Source organism: Setaria viridis, chromosome 5, assembly GCF_005286985.2.
Source record: "Setaria viridis chromosome 5, Setaria_viridis_v4.0, whole genome shotgun sequence".
NCBI lineage: Eukaryota > Viridiplantae > Streptophyta > Magnoliopsida > Poales > Poaceae > Setaria > Setaria viridis.
In genome coordinates, this window is record NC_048267.2 from 26,118,625 (window position 1) to 26,135,374 (window position 16,750).

Genomic DNA, 16,750 nt, shown 5'->3' on the forward strand with positions numbered 1-16,750 from the left:
GTTTGGAGTGCTGGGAGGTTCTTTTCATTGAATCTTAAGGCAACTTTATTGGTAGTTCAGCTCTGGTGGTTTTTTAACATTTTTTAATGAAAATCATGCAATAATAACAGTTCAGATTGCGGCAGTTTGCAATCGTACTTTGTTTACGCAATAATGCAATTATAAATTGGATTTATTTCTAAAAATTGCATCGGAGAAATCCCAGCGCATTATTTTCAAAGGAAAAAAAAAAAGAAATCCCGCACATGATGTCTAATATAACAATTGAGCACAACCTGAGCAAGATCTGTGCATCCTAATAACTGCTTAGCAAATAAACTTTTTTTACGCTAAACAAGATCTGTGCATCGTACTAACTGCTTAGCAAATAAACTTTTTTACGTTAAACAAGATGGACTAGCAAATAAACTTTTTTACGCCAAACAAGATTAGCTAAGGAGAAGTGGACTCGGTGGAGTTCCAAGCACTCCAACACTGAGGTAGGAGGAGGAGGAACTCCAACCTGCGTCCCACCAGCTGGGCTCAACGGACGCGGCCCGGCCCATGGTCTAATAGAAAATACTTAACTTCAAACAAAAGGCAATATATTCCACCTCAAAAAATCAAAATACTAGCACTTTATTAATTATTTAAATATTTCATTCTAGACCCTCCGGCTCCGGGGGTAAAGAAAAAAAGAAAAAAAAATCGGAGCTCCCCCTCGTGTCCTCTTCCTCTCCTTCACTTCTTCCTTCCAACCTCCCCTGCTCGCGCGTGACCTGGGCCGCCGCCGCCTCCATCCAACCCTCCCGCTGCCGCTTCAACCGCGCCGCCACCGCCGCCGCCTAATCTTGCCTTCGCCTCCGCGCGGCTCGGAGCCTCGTTCCCGTGGGAATCGTCCGTCCGCCCCGACCGCCCAATCCCCCCAAACCTCCGCCCGCGTGGGCGCTTCTTCCTCGGGATCTCGTCGGTCCGGGCGGCGCAGGGCTAGGGATTCGGGCCCATGGCGTGGCGGCGCGTCCTGACCCAGGTGCGAGTCCTGATCTTTTCCTCGTTCCCGCGCTTTATTGTTGTACGGGGATGCGGGCTGGGCTCAAACCTTCGATCTTGGGGTGGGCGGGATTGGAGGCGACGGCGTCTTCTGGGTCTCCGGCGATATGAAGAACGTGTGCATCTATCTGGTTGTTATACGTAGCTATCTTGGAACTGCCTCAGTGGATGTCTCTGCTATTGAAACATACAGGCGATAAGGCTACTGCTTTTGGACAAACAGTGATCTAGTTTAAGTTTTGTATGCTTACTATTTTCGGTTAGTGATAGAAAGAGTCGTTTCCTTTCAGTAAATACTGGAGATTATGTTATATGGCCTGCCATCAGATTGGTGTGGTAACCTGTATGAGAATTCACAAGAGATGCCAGATTTAAGTCCAAATGTTGTCTATTATGTTGTAGGTAGCTTGTGTTTTGTGAAGCTAATTTTGAGAATGGAATAGTAAGAACTAAAAAATTATAGCATCTTAGTTTGTTTAATATTGCGATCTGCTGGAACAAGTATTACTTGCAATGGAATAACTTACTCAGCTGCATTGTTGTATTCTATCCTTGTTGATGTATGTATATGTTTTAATGTTGCTTACTTGAATTAATCCAGGTTTGTCTCTGTGTTTATGTGTTTTATTGTTTGTTTTGTTACAGATCGCAAAGCATCGACCCACAAAAGCAATCTACAATGAGCTAGTTGCTTCCTCCCCTTTAGGCACTCTTAGAACCGAAGTCACTGCAGGTATACTGAGTTTTCCATATCAACTGCTAGCCCTTTCACTTTCACTATTACTTTATTAGTACGTTGCAGCCTAATTGTGTGGCTTTTACAACTTTCTGAAGTCACCCATGCTCAAATATACGAGCTTCCATATCATTTGTCATTCAACTTTTCACGTAGTAAACATATCTTTGTCCTTTATCTTTTCCTTTTTATGAACTAATCACTAAAGCTAATGGCTGTCATGGATAATACTTCTTTCTTTAATTCATGTCATTGCTGCCATTTCTGTGTATTACTAAAATGTTTTTCTGCTACTAGTTTGATATTCATTATTTTGTTTGTTGCTCATCACAGGTGCCAGAATTAGAAACTTACAAGAGAGGAATCAGTCAAGCTATATTGGTAGCCTTGCACGCCGTGTGCGGGACCTAGATGCACCAAGCGAAACTTCTCTGCTTAAAGAGATTTACAGAAGTGACCCAGAGCGTGTCATACAAATATTTGAAAGTCAACCTTCGCTCCATTCCAATCCTGCAGCACTTTCGGAGTATGTGAAAGCTCTTGTAAGGGTTGATAGGCTGGATGAGAGCACCTTGCTTAAAACATTACAGAGAGGTAACGAAGTTCTCAAACATTTTATCTGTATCATGATTGTTAATTGTTAAGCCTTGCATTCTGCTGTGTTGTGTGTTCAGTGCTGCTGCTGCTTTTATTTTCTAATTCAAAGGTGAATAAACTAGCATACTTGAAACACATATGTATAGTGGTTGCCTTGTTATATTATGGATACATAGGCCTGTTTGGAACAGCTTAAACTTACGGAAAAGCCAGCTTTTGGTCAGCTGCCCACATAAGTTACTTTTTGGGGAGGAGGGCAGCACCGGTGGTGGGATTTTGGGGCAGAGGGCAGCGCCAGCACTCAGGCAAAGAGAGCTGGGGGTGCGGGTGGAGGAGCGCGAGGCAGCACCAGGCTTGAGCGGGCGGAGCTACCGACGTGGGTGAAGGAGCTCGGGGCGGCTCTGGCACCCAGTGGAAGGGGCTGCGCACAGGCGGAGGAGCTCAGGCGGCGCGGGGGTCCGGTGGAGGGAGCTGGCAGCGGGCGGAGGAGCTCAGGTGGCAGCGCCGGGGTCCGATGGAGTGAGCTGGCAGCAAGCAGAGGAGCTCAGGCGGCAGCGCCAGGGTCCGATGGAGTGAGCTGGCAGTGAGCAGAGGAGCTCAGGCGGCGGCAGGCCGGTGTCCGGTGAAGGGAGCTGCCAGCGGCGCTGAGCTCGGGCGTATGGAGTTGCTGGGGCGGGCGGAGGAGCTTGAGCGGCGCTGAGCGGACAATGGAGGGAGCCGCTGTCCCAGAGCGAAAGATGGCGGAGGGAAGCGTCGGCGAGGGAGGCACAGGCTGGAGCCCGGGGCAGGCGCGGAAGAAAAGGCCAGAGAAGCTGCTCGCAGCCCGCTGCCCAGGAAAGCACTCTTGCAGTTCATTTGTGAGAAGCGCTTGTGGAATAAGCAGCTCAGAAGTTTATTGTTTGGCTGCCTTTGAGCTTATTTTTTATGGGAAGCTGCTCAATAAGCAGTTCCAAACAGGGCCATAGTGTCCTGCTCTTTAACAAGCTAGTGTTCTGTTTCTAGTCTTGTGAAGAAAAAAATCATAGCAGTTAGATGTAGGTAATCTGTAAGAAAGCTTATGCTGTACTTTAGTTCATTTTAGTTCTGATTTACTTTAAGGTGCAGTTTTTATATGTAATATAAGCATTCCTAGTCATTGAGTTTTATTTCAATGAGAATTGTGAGAGTAATGATAAGCTCGAGCTACTTATTGCTTTATTACATGTTATATGTGGTCAAAAACAGTTTAGTTTTAGAGTCTGAATTAAGATTCAGGGAAACCCGTTCCTCTGTCATAATACTCTCTTTTTGTACCATTGGCTAAACTTATTTGAATCTTCTGTATAAATGGGTCTATAGCTAGACTTCCTCTAATGAAGCCTGTGCAGCGTCAGTTAGTAATGGCTGACCTTTGTTTAACTTAACTTGCACTTATGAATTATCAATACAGGTGTTGCTGCTTCAACAAGGGGGGAAGAAAGCTTTGGCAGCATTCCAGCATTAATTGGTGCTGGTCAAGCGACAAAAGATGGAGTTCTTGGCACTGCAAATGCACCTATTCACATGGTTACAGCAGAAACAGGTCAATTTAAAGATCAGCTTTGGCGTACCTTCCGAAGCATTGCACTAACTTTCCTTCTTATTTCGGGCATCGGGGCTCTCATCGAGGATAGAGGAATCAGCAAAGGTTTGATTTTGTGAAAGATGTGTGTTATTTTCTGAATGGAACTTCATCCCAGTAACTATTTATGAAATGAATGTAGGCCTTGGTCTGAATGAAGAGGTCCAACCAAGCATAGAGTCTAATACGAAGTTCAGTGATGTAAAGGGTGTTGATGAAGCCAAATCTGAACTTGAGGAAATAGTTCATTATCTTCGAGATCCCAAGGTAAATAAATCGCTGGTCATGAAAAAGGGGTATAGTATCCAGTGCTTAGATGTATAGTTTCCTCAAATCAAACAATGATACTTGGAGATATTTTTACGACACTTGGTTGTGTTTGTATGTTATATACCGTTAGTATTGAGGAGGGTTCTACCGCCTTGGTAGTATGTAACAGCATTCTCCATGCCATAATGTGAAACTACCATGCAATACTTTCATTTTTTTTTAATCTCTCTTTTCTTGAGTCTTGAGTTGTCTTGGGACTAATTCATCAACCAATATCTTTTGTTGGCACAATAATGGCAAATGTCAGTCCATAGACTGTTTGGTCTTTGTCAAGGGGTTCCTCCAGGCATTTGTGACATTGGTCGTTTTGTCAACTGAATAGACTAACTCGAAGTTGCCATTAATCAGTTTATCGTTGTTTTACCCTGCTTTGGTAATGCTGTGGATGCATGCTTTTTCCATGTTGATTGATAGTTTGTGAGTTACCTCCATTTTTTCTATATTTGTGTTCTGAGTGTTAAGCTCATCTTTTCTTTGAAAACACATGAAGTTATCTTGGGGTCTTTTTTTCATATGTTTTTATATGATGTTCACAAACTGTCAACTCGTTTTCAGCGCTTCACACGTCTTGGTGGAAAACTTCCGAAAGGTGTCTTGCTTGTTGGCCCTCCCGGCACTGGCAAAACCATGCTAGCAAGGGCTATTGCTGGTGAAGCTGGTGTTCCTTTCTTCTCATGCAGCGGAAGTGAGTTTGAGGAGATGTTTGTGGGAGTTGGAGCTCGAAGAGTGCGCGACCTTTTTGCTGCAGCAAAAAAGCGATCTCCTTGTATAATATTCATTGATGAAATTGATGCAATTGGTGGGAGCAGGAATCCTAAGGATCAACAATATATGAAGATGACCTTGAATCAGTTGCTTGTCGAGTTAGATGGCTTTAAGCAGAACGAGGGGATAATTGTCATTGCTGCAACCAACTTCCCTGAATCACTAGATAAGGCCCTAGTCAGACCTGGGCGTTTTGACCGTCATATTGTTGTTCCCAACCCAGATGTTGAGGGCCGGCGGCAAATTCTAGATTCCCACATGTCAAAGGTGGTTCTTGAGAACTCCTATCTATGTGCTATCCAGATCAAAATGTTTTCTCTTACCCTTTTGTTGGTTTATTGCAGGTCTTGAAGGGTGATGATGTGGACTTGATGATCATTGCCAGGGGAACACCGGGATTCTCTGGTGCTGACCTTGCTAACTTGGTAAATGTTGCTGCTCTCAAGGCTGCCATGGATGGTGCAAAAGCTGTCACAATGAATGATCTTGAATATGCAAAGGACCGAATCATGATGGGTAGTGAGCGTAAGTCAGCAGTTATTTCTGATGAATGCAGAAAGTTGACGGCATATCATGAAGGAGGGCATGCCCTTGTTGCCATCCACACAGACGGAGCTCACCCTGTCCACAAAGCTACCATAGTACCCAGGGGGATGGCCCTAGGAATGGTGGCCCAACTCCCTGAAAAAGATGAGACTAGTGTGTCAAGGAAACAGATGCTGGCAAACTTGGATGTCTGCATGGGAGGGCGTGTGGCAGAGGAGCTTATATTTGGAGATACTGAAGTGACATCTGGTGCGTCATCTGACTTCCAGCAAGCAACTGCAACGGCAAGAGCTATGGTTACTAAATATGGCATGAGCAAGCAAGTCGGCCTTGTCTCTTACAACTACGAAGATGATGGAAAGAGCATGAGCTCAGAAACAAGACTTTTGATTGAGCAGGAGGTGAAGAATTTCTTGGAGAATGCATACAATAATGCAAAGACTATTCTTACGAAACACAATAAGGAGCTCCATGCTCTAGCCAACGCACTTCTTGAACATGAGACCCTCACTGGAGCCCAGATAAAGAACATATTGGCCCAGGTAAATAACAAGCAGCAACAGGAGCATGCTATTGAAGCACCACAGAAGACCCCAGCCGCACCAGCTTCCCCTGCATCACCAGCTGCATCAGCTGCTGCGGCAGCAGCTGCAGCTGCTGCAGCTGCACAGCAGGCGGCAGCCAAAGCCAAGGGGGTGGCTGGTATCGGATCTTAGTGCATGGAGCACCCACCAGTTTGCATTGTGTATATTTCACCAAACTAGTAAGATGTTCCAGCAATTGACGATCAAGAGGATCATCAGGATATGCTAAACTGCTGCAGCAATAGAAAATACTGATTGTGTGTAAGCTACTGTTCATGTGCCTCGAGGGCAAAACAAGACTTTACACATTGTAGTAGGCACATTTAGCTGGTGCTCGAATCAGTTTTGTACCCACATCCAAAATGATTTCTGTTGTTTAGAACCTAATAATTGTTAGCCTTTGATCCGCCTGCCTTATGTACCTACAGAGCATAAATTGTAACACATTCTGAATAAGGTATCCTGTGTGCTTGAATACAAATGTGGTAACTGGTAGCTGATGAGTCAATTTCTCAGCTTCTCTGATGCTCATTTGGTGTTGGTGTGCTGTACTCTTTCCGTCTCTTCCGCCTCAAAATAAGTGTTCTTCTAACTTTTAAATTTTATCCCACAAATAGTATTCTTTTAGCTCATAGTAAATCTCATGTAACTAAAGCAGCGCTCAAACTAATTAAAAAAAAAGTGTATGGAGAAGCGCTCTAAAAAAGTGTATGGAGAAGCGCGTAGAGCCTATCAAATAATTGATGTTGTTCCTCTGGTTTCAACCAATGCATATGCATTTATTCAAGATTCATAAAACTAAACATTCATCACGATTTTCTATCACAATTAGTATTAGTTATTAGGAGCAACATGAACATTTCTCACAACTATTAATGTGTCCTAAATTTTTTAAACGAACACTTATTTTGGGACGGAGGGAGAATGTCTAATCAAGCTGACAAAATCATTTTGTGGCACTGGTGTTAGGGTAGTCCTACGCCCCCACTAACTAACATAGTTTTCATAGCATTAAACAGCATGGCACATAAGTAAAAAACTAATACGGCACGAGAGTTAATGACAAAAGTAAAACGTTTTTCATGCAAGGAATCATGTTTAAGTGAGAACAAATTATGAAAGGGAGAAAGGAGAAGGAAGAGGAGACGATTGGATGACTATTTATTGTAAAGAAACCACCCATTGGTAAGGTAATATAATTTCTATGTCTAGTTTGTGTATGATGATATTATGTATTATATGATAAGTATAAAAACTATTCGGTGGTGTTTGGGTTGAGATTTCCTGTACTAAGCTTTGTTATGATCCACTGGACAACAACAGTTTTTGGATCATGTACATGTGATGCTGTTGGCTTGCACGTGCCGGCGTACTGTCATCAATCAAAATTATTCTTTTTACAAATAAAAAAATTATTGTTCATAGAACAGAGAAAAACTTTCTTTAGCGATCTTTAGGAATTCCCTAGGTTTCAACTTCGTCATCTGTTACAAGTACAAAATAATGCCTCAATGGTAGCTGAACAAACTACTGCTGCTGCGAGCTCTGCACTTTGGCTTTGAGCGCTTCAATAACCGCCGAGAAGTCATGGTCAGCGAAGCCGAGTGATTTCGCAGCCTTGTACAGCTCGTTGGCCGCTGCAACAGTAGGAATGGGCTGGGCCACCGATTCTGCCAGGGCCAGCGCAAGCCTCAGATCCTGCCATGAGATGGTTTGATTAACATCAGGAACTCATTTAGGATCAGGCCAGACCAGATGCAAATGATACTGTTCGTCACTGCTGAATGCATGGACAAGCAAGTAGGTGCTACCTTCTGTTGATGCTTCAGAGGAAAGGCAGTAGGATATGCAGCTTTAACCATGGATGGGCCCTTCAGGGAGAACATGGGAGCACTGATAGCACCCTGTGAAATAACCTGAAAGGATCAAAGTACACTAGATCAGATTCTTTCTCCATAGATGTTCACTATTTACCACGGCAGCATTATGGACTTCAGATTGTTTCTGTTTCATTTTTACAAGAATTACCTCAACAAGAGTATTTGGGTCTAAGCCAACTTTTTCACTCAGGAGCAACCCTTCTGAGAAGGAAACCATCATGCTGCAGTATTTGAACAATTAGGACTAAGGGGTTATCATATTATTGCAAAGCAGAAGACTGTGAATGATTTTGTCACCTCCCCATGACCATGTTAACGACAAGCTTCATCGCCGCACCATTGCCTACATCGCCGAGATAAAATCTTGACTGGTTTCAGAGTAATGAAAAAAAGGAATTAGCACATTTTTCTCGACCAAACATGTGATAATCGATAAGGCGATTGCTTCTTCTCAGATAGGAGATATTAACCTTCCCCATGACATCAAGGAGGGGCGCCACTCTCTTGTACAAGGATTCATCACCTTGGTGCAACAGTGTTTACAGTTTCAGGTTACAGAAAAAGGGCATTTTCGCCACTACCTATCATAGATGCAGAAGTTTACCTGCAGTAAGAAAGATGAGCAGCCCATCTTCTGCCGGCTTTTTCGAGCCTGAAACTGGAGCCTACTGAAAAGTCATCGAGTTAGCACTGGAGCAAAGTACAAGCATTGCAATTACACTTTTGGTGACACAATGAGCCAAGCAGATGAACAGTTTTATTGTACAAGATGATCTGAGAAGGACATAAAGATGGCAGGGTCTCTGGGAGCCAGGGTCCAGGAACTACCTCAAGGAAAGATGCCCCGGTACTTATAATACGTTCGCCGATCAGCTTGGATGTAGCGCCATCAACCGTCGACACATCAACATACCTGCAGGTATCAGGCAACCAGGATAAGAGATAATGTTATCAAGTTCTCCATCCTCGTATGCTCCAGGCAGGGTCTCAGATGCTTTTCTGTTTTTCAGAGCAAGATTGTTACCCTTTCCCTGGGGCCAACCCTTCTGCAGCTCCATTGGCCCCGCATGCAACCTCAGCCTGTTGTATGCACACATCGTCAGACACGATTGGTCGTCAACAGACATGATTGGGTTTTGTCATGTGAGTTTACATGAACGCAGAAGTGTGCTGTCTGAATTCTGAATGAAGCATATTACCGCGCTTTGTGGATCAGCAAGCATCGCAAATGTCACATCACAAGATGAAGCGACTTCAGCCGGTGAAGGCTCGTACCTGCAGGACGCAGCATGACAGCATCCTCATCTATCAAGCAAAGCACTTTGCGCATCTTTCGTTTCAATACAATACTGCTTTTGTCGTGGGTCAACATAGATAACAACACCATGCTGTCTAGTAGTCTAGTACCACTGACGGCAAATTCAAATTCATCGTAACTGTAAAGGCCTTGGTTCCTTGAATTGGAATACTTGAGTGGAAATTTAGCATAGCAGAATCTTTCCCAAACGGAAACAAAGAACAATGCGAACCCCTGGAGAGGAAATCTGAATGAGAGAACAACAGCAGTCCAATCGAGCGTTTGCAGGGTCCAGTTTCAGTTGTCAGGGAATATGGTTTGAAACCATTTCAGAAATTGCATTCGTTGTTGTAGGTAGTACTAGTAGAATGCAGTAAGATTAAATTGGATGAAGCTGTGTTTTATATCGAATACAGTACATACTTGGCACCGAGGCTGAGGAGGGGATCGCACTTGCTCTTGGTCCTGTTCCACACCGTAACGTCGCAGCTGCAGACGCAGATGAGGTTGCAGGGAAACAGAGTTCGTTACATGACATACACCGGCCATCGCTGCCGCTAGCCCTACGGAAGCAATTTCAAAAGGAAAGGGAAATCGACCAATTACCCTGCCTTGATGAGGTTGGACGCCATGGGCGCGCCCATGATCCCGAGCCCCAGGAACCCCACCTTCCCCTGGAACCCCACTCCCCCACCGCCTGCCAAAAACCGCCAAGCGCAACCCGATAAAAACAGTCCGCAGGAAACGATGCGCCCAAACGCGTGCCGCAGCAGAGAGGATAATTAGGAGCTGGGGGAAGGAATAAGCGCACCTTCCCCGGAGGATGAGGACGCCGCCGCGCGGGAGGCGAGAAGGCGGCGGGGCAGCCGGCGCGAGGGAGGGAGCAGCGCGGGCGCCGCCGCCCTGGCGCAGAGGAACGCCGCCGCGGCCATGGCTGCTGCTCCGGGGCGTGTGGGATGTGACGAGAGGGGTAAGCCAGCCACGTGCGCCGGTCTCGGAGGGCGGCCGTTGGCGCTCTCTCTGGTGCCTGCTGCTCTCCGTCTCAGCCAGTCGGCCTCGGGGCATGCGCGGGTGGTGGGCCGAGCCTGCTCCCGTGCCGGGCCCTCTTCCGGCGTTGTCTGACGACGGCGGCTCAGCTTTTTCCTGGGCCGCGGTGATTATTCCATCCCCTCCTCGCGTGGCGTGTGGGGGCGTGGCGTACGTCGCGGCTGCATCACCCCGCTGCTCTCCTCGGCTCGTCGGATCCATCCCTTCCCTGGCTGACGATCCGATGATGGTGATGACACGAGAATACGAGATGGAGAGCATATGAGATGGAGATGGGATGAGATGAATCATCCCAACCCTATCATGTGGCCGACTGCACCTCCTGTCTGCTGGCTGCTCGTCTCCTCACTGGTGTGTACCGTGCCGACTGGTACGGGCATGTTCCGGCACCAGGAGTCCTGGAGGGAGGACAGCCCCACACAACGGCATGCCCTCCGGTGCACTGCACGGGCGTACGTGTCGGGCAGCAATATACGCGTATGCACACGCCTTTACTTGGAGCCGGGAGAAGTGAGGCTTAAGACAAATCATTGTGCCGATGCAAATCTGCGAGATGCCTGCATAAAGGTTTTTAGCGCTAGCTTTGCGAAGATGCTCACGACCCGTCCCTTTATTCCTCCCCCTTTCTACTACACACACTATACTCCACGCAGCAAGCGCACCACATGGCGTTTTTATTCTTCGATCCCTGCACGCGCTGCAGGTTAATTTCTATATTATCTTCTTCTCGTTCTGCTAGAACACATGAACTGAGTCCACGACATCTTGGAAGCATTTGCTTATCCACCAGATACAGAGTCATTATGTAAAGAAAATCAACCATACACACTAACTATGATATTTCTCACTATGAAGAAAATGAACCATCATCTCATCAAAAACTAAATTAACGAAGATCATCACCATGATTGTACTGATGCGTACAGGACGACGTACCCTGTGCCTATTGCCGCGCACTGTGGGCCGCACAGGCAGGCGTCCTCCAACGCGAGAGGGAAGCGTAGGACGGTGGTGGTGGTCACCTCCGTGAGTCAGCACATGAACATTTGCCCAGACTGCCACGCGCGCAAACTACTGGCTGGATCCACACCCTGAGTTTATCAGAGTGACGTTAGCGACGCTGGATGAAATTGCTAAAGTTTAACACATTCATACATTAGTCCATCCAAATGGGAGGGATAATCTCTAGCTCATCCAAAAAAGTAGCATTAGCTGGTGGGGAGAAATTAATGGATGCTAATGCCTGGTGAAAAGACAGAAAGAGGGAGTTGAGGAGATAAAAGGGGCAAAGGTGACGTTTCATGTACTGTAGCTCTATTCATTAGCTATGTCTCTAAATGAGAGTGCTAATGAATGAATGGAAGTGATAAACTTTAAATGGACTAAACTTTATCACTTACAAATTTTAGCAATAGCACATCCAATCTATCCATTAGCTATGTCTCTAAATGAGAGTGCTAATGAATGAATGGAAGTGATATACTTAGATGGACTAAACTTTAGCACTTACAAATTTTAGCAATAGCACATCCAAACAGACACCAGTACTACTCCAAGCAGTAGCTAGAGTAGTTAACTAATGGCAGTAGGAACTAAACGTACATGTTGGAAGAATACCCAACAATCATAGCTAGCTAATCCATCTCGCTCCGTATAATTATTATTATTACTACTTATCCAACCCCACACCACATGGCCTCCACCATTTATTCAGAGGAGTGCGTCGGAATTACCTTGTGGCCTCTCTCTCTCTCTCGATTCTGCTATTAGCGCCGCGACGCCAAATGGTTTCACGGATTAGCCACATACATAGGATGATCAACCTCAAGTTATGCTACCATTTTTCTTTCCAGACAAAAGAAAGTCGAGATCTGTCACGCCTTTTTTGGAAAGAATTCCAGGAAAACAAGTGCGAGGAAGATAGGCTCATAGATCCGCTGCGGCGTTGCCCGTTGTGCGGTGCGGGGCTACAAGACTACACGTGGAGTGGTATACCACAAGAAAAGAAAGAAACGGCCACACCGTACGTAGTGTAGCGGGGAACTACATCAACTACCACTTCTACTGTATAAGCGGAGTCGTCGAAATGGCCGCAGATGCATATACCAAGACCATCTTCATCGGCCAAGGCATTTGACTCGCTGACTGATTGGAGTCAGGTCTTTTTTTTTTCCTAGCACAATTTAATATTTTTCCACTCCTATCAGTTGTCACTTTGAGCTGTTACACGAGTGGAACGAAATTTGAGCTGTTTTACACGCCATGGTCCGTCGTCGGACACTCAGGCAAAGCAAGCTGTGCTTCCTGAGATGACCGAACAAGGCGCGCGGAATAAGGTGACAATCCAATCCCGGCAGCAACGACAAGCGCAAGCGGACAAACGAATAATTTGCGCCTACCAGTGCACGGGAATCACGAATCAGGCGGGCTCAGCCGCTCAGGGCTCAGGCTGGGGTACAATTCGGAAGGCAGAAAACGATTTAACACGCCAAGCGCCAACGGAGAAATTTAGAGGCGCCGTACAGCTAGAATCATTAGAAGATGGGGGCTTGCCCTAGAGTCTAGATAGAGTGGTACGTCAGATTTGCTCCGAAATCCAGTTTAAGCCGGAGATAAGCCACCACTGTGCCATACGGGCCCCAAAGTCCAGCCTCCCTGACATTACCGTTATGCCATGTGCGCTTAGCAATTCCAGCGTGAGCCCATACCCCAACCACTACCGCCATTAAACCCCTCCCCCATCCGCACCGCGCCTCCGAAATCTAATCACCCCGTTCGTTTTTACCGTACTGCCCCCCGGCTTCCGCCATCTAGAAATTGTACTACCACTAGCATCAGTGCAGCAGCCAGCAGCTAGCAGTGAAGTGAGCTAGCGAGTGACGTCGCTTTCTCTCTCTCCTCCGGTCATCCCACACCACCGCTCCCCGACACACGTCCTATCCCCTCGCCACGCGCCCGAGGCCTCCCCTTCCTCACCCGGCCTCCACGTGGGGTCCCGACCGTCGCGGTCCCGCGCGTCAGCCTCCTCCAGCTCAGACGCACCCCCGGCCATCGGAAAGCGACCCGCAAATCCACCCATCCATTCCATCCGCCCACGCCACCCCGGGACGGACGGAGAGAGAAGAGGAGGAGGAAGACTGGAAGAGGGAGAAGGGAATTAAAAGGGAGTGGAGGGCGACCAAGAAATCTAGCCTAGCATTAGCTGGAAACCCGATCCGGGGCCGGGGGTGACGCCACCGACACGCGCGGCGCGGATGGGTTTGGATTTGGATGGATGCCTTGCCCAGCGAAGCAAAGCCAAATCGCACGCCCAAGCCCTCAGATCAGCACTAATTACCGCCAGCGAGTGGGATTAATTATTGCTAGAGTCCTGGTGCTGCCCTCACTGACACTGTGGAGTGTGGCGTGGACTGGTAGTCCTCTGCTGTTTGCAGGGATGATTAGGCTCGGAATTGCAGAACTGAAGGGCTGAATTGAACTTGTATGGATGATGGATCTAGGCTAGCAGGCTGGGAAATTTTGGGCGAAGAACTGGCAAGAATTTAGTAGGGGAGAAGGTGAAATGGAAACCATATAGACTATACTCCAATAAATCATCCATCCACATACACTGTTGTCAAGAGAGAAGCAAGAGAAAGAAAAAAAGAAGTTGAAACGAAAATTTTCTCTCTACCCCCGCCCAAACCCCGGGCCCGAATCCATCAAAACGACCAAATCCAGATCTTGATGCGGACCTTACACTTTGCGTCCGTCGGCGTCATCTTCCCGCCGCCGGAGGACGAGGAAGAGGATGTAGACGCCCGGATGACGGACCGCGGGGGCCGCCCGCGCCCGCGGCTGCGGACGGGCGCCGGCGCAGCGGCGACGACGACGGTCGGCTCCGCGTCCGGCGCGGGCGCGGGCGCCGGCGGCGGGGTGGGCTTGGCGACCCCGGCGGAGAACCCCGAGCAGAGGACGCGGACGTTGATGCGCTTCGACTTGAACCGCCCGATCTGGAACCCCACCTTGGCGTCCATCTCCGCGGACATGGCGTGGGACTTCTTGGATCTGAGCGCCGCCGCCTGCACGGGGTCGATGGTGGCCGCGGAGGCGGAGGCGGCGCCGCGGATGACGGTGGTGTTGCCCGCCGGGTGGAGGAACCCCGGGACCACGCCGGCGCCCACGTCCGCGCCGTCCGCGGAGAAGGACGTCGCGATGTCGCCGTACGCGAACGCGATCTTGTCGTTGGGGTTGCGCGCCGTCACCGTGAAGTCGATGCGGGAGGTCAGCGCGTCCGAGTCCGACACGTTCAGCGCCGCCAGCCGCAGCGAGGTCACCGCGAAGCTCGGCGGCTGCGGGCGGTATACCACGTAGAACACCCCCGCCGCGATGGCGCCCAGGAACACCAGACCCACCAGCACCAGCGTCAGCCACAGGCAGCACGCGCAGCACCAACCGCGCGCGCTCCGCCGGGGGCGCCGCGGCGGGGGGCGGGACTGCGCGGGCTTCGGGCGGTACATCGGCGGAGGAGGCACGCGGCCGCCGGGCAGCATGGACGGCGGCGCGGGCCGCGGGGGCCCGCCGGCGCCGCCGCCGTTCGCGGTGCCGTTGGTGGCGCGCACGGGGACCGGCTTGGAGGCCCCCGCGTACGCCCGGTCGCCCATTGCTTCAGCCTCTCGGCTACGCTTCTTGGCTGCTTGGGGAAGGGATGGAGATGAAGCACAAGTCCAGAAAGGGGATGAGGAGGAGCAAAGGAGCTGCTAGCTAGGACTGAGGTGGAAAACGCGGAGAAGAGGAGGAGCGTAATAACTGGGGCCATTATATATGCGCTGTATATATTTCTGTGTGCGTCTCTCCTTTTCTCTTTCCTTTTCTTTTCTTTCACCCATCCCCAGCTGATGCTACGGTCACCCTGGATTTCGGCTTCCTCAGCGATGAGCGAGGAGGGCAAGGCTTTCTGGTCTTTCTTTGGGTGGGTTTTTTTTTTCCGGCTTTGTCTCGAGAGCGTAGACGAGATTAACACTGTGGTGCATATGCTAGCGTTTGTCAAAAAGTTTTAAAATATGTTGTGAGATTTGTTTTGGTTTTTCGACGGTGGTATAAAGATTAGTAAAGTGGTAACTTTACATAACTATATTATATTTAATGATAATGTCAAGTGTACGTGCAAAGGGTATTTATAAAGCGACAAAATAAGTAAATAAAGGAATACTTTGTGGATACTTTGTGCTGAAGTTGCCGGCATACCTTTTATTTAAAGCTAATAAATACAAAAGGAGATATAGAGACTGCGTGACTTATGTCGGTCTAATAGAAATAAAGGTGTTGGGCGTTAAGGATGTAATGACGACAAAAAAGATAGCACAACGATCCAACCATGATTGACCTCGAAATACCTTATAGTAAAGCAAAACACGACATCCTTTTGTCATGCATTGGTCGTAACTATAGTTTTCAAGAACTTCTAATAAAATGTTGCGGAAATTTAATGGTCTTTCTTTGTTGGTTTTCATGTTTTTCCTTTGTTTTACAGAGTGCAGTGACAAAAAATGTTTGATCTTATTTGAGTTTATTATAACACTAGAGGTGTATATGCCATGTTTAGGTTTGTCACAAAGTTCTATAAATATTTTATAAGATTTGTGTTGGTTTTCGATCGTGTATTAAAAATTAGTAGAGTAATGATATCGTATTTAAATAAGAGATACTTTATGGAATTTTTTATCGTAGTCCAGCATACGCAACGGATATAGAAAGAGATACACCGAGTCTTAGGAATGTGGTGACAATATAAGGGATAACAAAGTGTCACTCATTCCCTATCGTTCTATAAAAAAATTGGTGTTTTATACCGAAGCAGTTGTCGTTATAGCACCGTGGGTAAAGTGATGTTTCTTGAGCAATGTATCATTAACGCGAATAATATGTCCTTTATTTAAGATAAAGGATACAGTAAAATGCAAAAGACTTCGTAGTCTTAACCTCATAATCATTGAGACGAGGGTAAACCAGAGAGGTACCAATGTAACGATCACCAAGAGGACTAAAAAGTGACGTGCAAATCTCTCCACCATTCCAGTAAAGGCAAATATCATAAAGCCAAATAATAATATATTATTATGCAACATGATTTGCACCTTTTCTTCTAACGAGTGTAAACATGATCTCAGTTTTCGCACGAACCATCCCAAGATGAGAAAAAAAAGAGAAAAGTAACCTAGCTATGATGTACATATGAGGGGTGTTTGGTTCCATGGAAGTTTAATCCCTGTCACATCAAATGTTTAGGTACTAAATAGAAGGACTAAATATGAGTTAATTATAAAACCAATTGCACAGATGGAGCCTAATTAGTCCATC

General features: G+C 47.3%; 3 protein-coding genes across 3 annotated transcripts; 1 reads left to right on the forward strand and 2 right to left on the reverse strand.

Moving 5' to 3' along the window:
• The first annotated feature begins 669 nt into the window (after positions 1 to 669).
• LOC117855056 (ATP-dependent zinc metalloprotease FTSH 5, mitochondrial) lies at positions 670 to 6,718 on the forward strand. Its single transcript, XM_034737333.2, has 7 exons — positions 670 to 1,009; positions 1,675 to 1,762; positions 2,099 to 2,359; positions 3,792 to 4,028; positions 4,105 to 4,229; positions 4,848 to 5,324; positions 5,402 to 6,718. The coding sequence occupies exons 1-7, from the start codon at positions 983 to 985 to the stop codon at positions 6,317 to 6,319; spliced, it is 2,133 nt and encodes a 710-aa protein (XP_034593224.1). The 5' UTR covers positions 670 to 982; the 3' UTR covers positions 6,320 to 6,718.
• Positions 6,719 to 7,529: 811 nt separating this feature from the next.
• On the reverse strand, positions 7,530 to 10,372 carry LOC117856365 (glyoxylate/succinic semialdehyde reductase 2, chloroplastic). Its single transcript, XM_034738746.2, has 12 exons — positions 10,176 to 10,372; positions 9,971 to 10,061; positions 9,788 to 9,853; positions 9,267 to 9,342; positions 9,092 to 9,147; positions 8,896 to 8,980; positions 8,672 to 8,732; positions 8,538 to 8,590; positions 8,365 to 8,435; positions 8,216 to 8,288; positions 7,999 to 8,103; positions 7,530 to 7,885 (listed from the first exon to the last, which is right to left on the reverse strand). Exons 1-12 carry the CDS (start codon positions 10,294 to 10,296, stop codon positions 7,715 to 7,717), a joined length of 1,029 nt encoding a protein of 342 aa, XP_034594637.2. The 5' UTR covers positions 10,297 to 10,372; the 3' UTR covers positions 7,530 to 7,714.
• Positions 10,373 to 13,969: 3,597 nt separating this feature from the next.
• Positions 13,970 to 15,198, reverse strand: LOC117855057 (NDR1/HIN1-like protein 13). The gene has a single exon (XM_034737334.2). It carries the CDS (start codon positions 15,052 to 15,054, stop codon positions 14,113 to 14,115), a length of 942 nt encoding a protein of 313 aa, XP_034593225.1. The 5' UTR covers positions 15,055 to 15,198; the 3' UTR covers positions 13,970 to 14,112.
• Between the last annotated feature and the right edge of the window lie 1,552 nt (positions 15,199 to 16,750).

Bases quoted from the DNA above. Each gene is read 5' to 3' on its own strand.
- LOC117855056 (XM_034737333.2), top strand. From the start codon at position 983: ATGGCGTGGCGGCGCGTCCTGACCCAG. The intron at 4,230-4,847 runs GTAAATAAATCG...ACTCGTTTTCAG, and splicing joins ATTATCTTCGAGATCCCAAG to CGCTTCACACGTCTTGGTGG. The intron at 5,325-5,401 runs GTGGTTCTTGAG...GGTTTATTGCAG, and splicing joins TAGATTCCCACATGTCAAAG to GTCTTGAAGGGTGATGATGT.
- LOC117856365 (XM_034738746.2), bottom strand. From the start codon at position 10,296: ATGGCCGCGGCGGCGTTCCTCTGCGCCAGGGCGGCGGCGCCCGCGCTG. The intron at 10,062-10,175 runs GTGCGCTTATTC...GGTTTTTGGCAG, and splicing joins GTCCTCATCCTCCGGGGAAG to GCGGTGGGGGAGTGGGGTTC. The intron at 8,733-8,895 runs GTAGTTCCTGGA...ACTTTTCAGTAG, and splicing joins CCGGGGCATCTTTCCTTGAG to GCTCCAGTTTCAGGCTCGAA.
- LOC117855057 (XM_034737334.2), bottom strand. From the start codon at position 15,054: ATGGGCGACCGGGCGTACGCGGGGGCCTCCAAGCCGGTCCCCGTGCGC.